Below are 4749 nucleotides of genomic sequence, written 5' to 3' on the forward strand. Positions count from 1 at the left end.
CTGTTTCCCTCTTGTTGCCCAGGCTGGAGTGGGACGATCTCGGCTCACCACAACCTCTGCCTCCTGGGTTCAAGCGATTCTTCTGCCTCAGCCTCCCGAGTAACTGGGATTACAGGCATGTGCCACCATGCCCGGCTAATTTTATATTTTTAGTAGAGATGGCGTTTCTCCATATTGGTCACACTGGTCTCTAACTCCCAACCTCAGGTGATCTGCCCATCTTGGCGTCCCAAAGTGCTGGGATTACAGGCATGAGCCACTGTGCTGGCCTATTTTATTATTATTATCTTTTCTTTTTTTTTTTTTAGATGGAATCTTGCTCTATGGCCAGGCTGGAGTCCAGTAGCACGATCTCAGCTCACTGCAACCTCTACCTCTTGGGTACAAGCAATTCTCCTGCCTCAGCCTCCCAAGTAGGTGGGATTACAGGCATGTGCCACCACGCCCTGCTAATTTTTGTATTTTTTGTAGAGATGGGGTTTTACCATCTTGGCTAGGGTGGTCTCAATCTTTTGACCTCATGATCCACCTGCCTTAGCCTCCCAAAGTGCTGGGATTACAGGTGTGAGCCGCCATGCCTGGCCAATTATTATTTTTTTTATAGAGACAGGGTCTCACTCTGACAACCAGACTGGAGTACAGTGGTGTGACCACAGCCACACTCTACATCTCTGACCTCCTGGACCCAAGCGATCCTCCCGTCTTGGCATCTCAATGTGCTGCGATTGCAGGTGTGAGCCACAGCTCCCAGCCCTGATGTGACATTTTTCTTTGAAACAGAGTTTCATTCTTGTCACCCAGGCTGGAGTGCAGTGGTGCGATCTCATCTCACTGCAAGCTCCACTTCCTGGGTTCAAATGATTCTCCTGTTCTTCTGCCTCAACCTCCCAAGTAGCTGGGATTACAGGCACTCACCACCATGCCCGGTTAATTTTTGTATTTTTAGTAGAGATGGGGTTTCACCATATTGGCCAGGCTAGTCTCGAACTCCTGACCTCAGGTGATCCACCTGCCTTGGCCTCCCAAAGTGCTGGGATTACAGGCATGAGCCACTGTGCCTGGCTGACATTTGTTTTAATATCTATCATATTTTTTTGAACATTGAACTTTCCATTAAGCTTGGAATTATCTGTCAAATCCTACAACAATTCATTGTTTTGTTAGAATTTCTTTTAAAAATATCAACACTGGCTGGGTACAGTGGCTCACGCCTGTAGTCCCAGCACTTTGGGAAGCTGAGGTGGGCAGATAACTTGAGGCCAGGAGTTCAAGACAAGCCTGACCAACATGATGAAACTCCATCTGTGCTAAAAATACAAAAATTAGCTGGGTGTGGTGGCACACGCCTGTAGTCACAGCTACTTGGGAGGCTGAAGCAGGAGAATTGCTTGAACCCGGGAGGCGAATGTTGCAGTGAGCCGAGATGTTGTCACTGCACTCCAGCCTATGCAACAGAGTGAGACTCTGTCTCAAAAAAAAAAAAATTTAAAATTAACACTGTTTTATACTTACAAACAGTATTTGTTAGATATTCTTATTAGTAGGCATATTAAATACTTTCTTTGCAAATCATTTTCATACACATTAGTGCTTCCCAAGTTTCCCCCCAAAGTATTTTGGTGACAAAAGGGGAATGAACACATAAACTCTGAAAGGTTAGTATGCTGGAGGTGTGAGGTATGGATGGCCTTAGAGTTGTGGGTAGCAGGTCACACCTGCTCTGGAGCTGCTATGTATATAGTTCTAGAGAAAAAAGTCTAAATGGTTAAAGTAATAAAAATTAGCTAAAAATAAATTCTAGGCTGGGCATGGTGGCTCATGCCTGTAATCTCAGCACTTTGGGAGGCCAAGGTGGGTGGATCACCTGAGGTCGGGAGTTTGAGACCAGCCTTACCAACATGGAGAAACCTAATCTCTACTAAAAATACAAAATTACCTGGGTGTGGTGACGCATGCCTGTAATCCCAGCTACTCAGGAGGCTGAGGCAGCAGAGTTGCTTGAACCAGGATGTGGAGGTTGTGGTGAGCTGAGATCGTGCCATTGTACTCCAGCCTGGACGACAAGAGCAAAATTCCATCTCAAAAAAAAAAATTTTTTTTTAAGTGTTAATGTTTATTGAATGATTAACTCATGTCAGATATTTTAAGCGTTTTTCTGTATACTTTCCATATTTACAGTGACCCTAAATGGTATACATAATTTTTTAATGAGATATATCAATTATTTATAGATTTCAGCTGAGATAATATCTGATTCAGTAACAGGAATAATCAAGAGCTGGCTATCATGTTACTTGGTGTGGAATAATGTATTTCAGTTTTTAGCTAAGTTATATGGATAGATTTGCAAACTCATTACCAACCCACCCTCTCCTAACTGAATAAATTAGAGGCATGCCATTTGATGGTCTTAGTTGCCACTTTAGGCAGTGTGTGTATAGCAAGAACTGTTTAGAAGTTCCACACCCCACCCACTCTTCCCTTCTTTCCTGTTTTATCAGGTGAAGACATTCAGTGAAGCTTACCTGATGGTAAGGAAACCAGCCCTAGAACTTCTGCATTACCTGAAAAACACTAATTTTGCTTATCCAGCTGTACGATATCTTCTGTGTATCCTTTACTGCATGCCTGGACCCTCATGAACCAATGCTTTCACTCCTCAAAGAAGGGAAAAGAAGAAATGCGAAAAGGTACTGTTGAGGCTGGTGCGATGGCTTACACCTGTAATCCCAGCACTTTGGGAGGCTAAGGCAGGCGGATCACTTGAAATCAGGAGTTCAAGACCTGCCTGGCCAACATGGCAAAACCCCGCATCTACTAACAATACAAAAAATTAGCTAGGCCTAGTGGTGGGCACCTGTAATCCCAGCTACTCAGGAGGCCGAGGCAGGAGAATCGCTTGAACCCAGGAGGCAGAAGTTGCTGTGAGCTGATAGCAAGCCACTGTACTCTAGCCTGGGGACAGAGAGCGAGACTCCATTTCAAAACAAAAAACAAAACATAAGTACTGTTCACAGTTCAAGTGACCCTTCTACTCATGTTTTCTTTAACAACATGTACTTTAGATGGGGAGAAGGGAACAGGAAAAACCCTCAGTCTTTGCCATGTTATTCATTTCTGTGCAAAACAGGACTGGCTCATACTACATGTTCCAGATGGTAAGATCTTCCTGCCTTTTCTTCTGTTAGGTTCACTTATCTGTTATTAAAGCCTTGCAACTTTAATTTTCTTTTTTTTTTTTTTTTTTTTTTGAGACGGAGTTTCATTCTTGTCATCCACGCTGGACACAATGGTGCTATCTCAGCTCAGTGCAGCCTCCCCCTCTCAGGTTCAAGTGATTCTCCTTCCTCAGCCTTCCAAGTAGCTCGGATTACAGGCACATGCTAGCATGCCCAGCTAATTTTTGTATTTTTAGTAGAGACGGGGTTTCAGGCTGGTCTCGAACTCCTGACCTCAGGTGATCCACCTGCCTCAGCCTCCGAAAGTGCTGGGATAACAGGTGTGAGCCACCGCGCTCGATCTTAGCTTTAATTTTCTAACAGGGATCTGATAACTAAAAGAAAAGCCTTTGCCAGTCACAATGGCTCATATCTGTAATCCCAGCACTTTGGGAGACTGAGGCTGGAATATCGCTTAAGCCCAGGAGGAGGCTGCAGTAAGCTGTGATCGCATCTCTGCACTCTAGCCTGGGCAACAAAGCAAGACCCTGTCTCAAAAAAAAGAAAAAAGAAAAGCCTTTGCTCCAGATGTAGACCAGTCAGAGCTCGTTCATCAATATTTCTTCGTGATACTACTCCGAAGCAGGTTATAAGGTGAAGTCAATGTGACAAAAGGAAATTGGGCTAAAAGATTCCTGAAGCCTTTTGATGCTAAGCAGCCCTCCTTTTGATATTTAATACCCGTGAGCATAAACTCCTGCCTTACAGGTGGAGTTTTTGTTTTTGCCATTGGTTAATAATTCTGAGTACCCATAGAGCCTTTTACTATTTATCAACCTTCTAGAGTCATCAGTATGGATTGTCAAAACTTAAGGGATACTACACTTTGCGTATATCCCTTTTTTGTTCAGTGTTGTGTGCATCCACATTTTCTTTTTTGTAAACAAACCTGCTCATGTAACATCCATATTTTCTGACTTATCTTTCAAACTTGCCAGTAAGCAGAAGTGATATTTAAGCCACTTGGTATGCTTTATATATTGATTCTAATGATAATGTTTAGTGTAAGATGGACCTGACATGGCCAGGCACAGTAGTTCACCAGCACTTTGAGAGGCTGAGGTAGGCGGATTGCCTGGGCTTTTAGGAGTTCAAAGTTACAGTGAGCTGTGATCTCATCCTGCCTTCTAGCCTGGGCAACAGAACAAGACTCTGTGTCAAAAAAAAAAAAAAAATATATATATATATACACACACACACACACACATATATATATGTGTGTATATATATGAGAAACTAAAGTCATTTCTTATAACTTAAAGAGGCTGGAATATTTCCAGGTGAATATAGTTTCTGCCTAGTTTGTTTTTTTCTGCCTTTTTTAAAGCTCATCTTTGGGTGAAAAATTGCCGGGAACTTCTGCAGTCCAGCTACAACAAACAACGCTTTGATCAACCTTTAGAGGCTTCAACCTGGCTAAAGAATTTCAAAACTACAAATGAGCGCTTCCTGAACCAGGTGACTAGACTCCTAGAAGTTGAGTGCTAGGTAGTCTATATGGATTCTGTCCTGCCTGTGCCCTGAGTACCAA

The 4749-nt window shown here is 43.1% G+C and overlaps 1 protein-coding gene across 3 annotated transcripts in view; it reads left to right on the forward strand.

The window, feature by feature from the left end:
* The window catches only part of DAP3 (death associated protein 3), a 35162-nt gene that overhangs the window by 21016 nt on the left and 9397 nt on the right, over positions 1–4749 (forward strand). For all 3 annotated transcript variants that reach the window (XM_017509951.2, XM_017509954.2, XM_017509950.2), the window contains 3 exons: positions 2502–2610; positions 3066–3158; positions 4546–4676. In XM_017509951.2, coding sequence (XP_017365440.1) covers positions 2502–2610; positions 3066–3158; positions 4546–4676 — 333 coding nt within the window. The remainder of the gene's footprint in view (positions 1–2501; positions 2611–3065; positions 3159–4545; positions 4677–4749) is intronic.

Source organism: Cebus imitator, unplaced genomic scaffold, assembly GCF_001604975.1.
Source record: "Cebus imitator isolate Cc_AM_T3 unplaced genomic scaffold, Cebus_imitator-1.0 Scaffold427, whole genome shotgun sequence".
Classification (NCBI taxonomy): Eukaryota; Metazoa; Chordata; class Mammalia; order Primates; family Cebidae; genus Cebus; species Cebus imitator.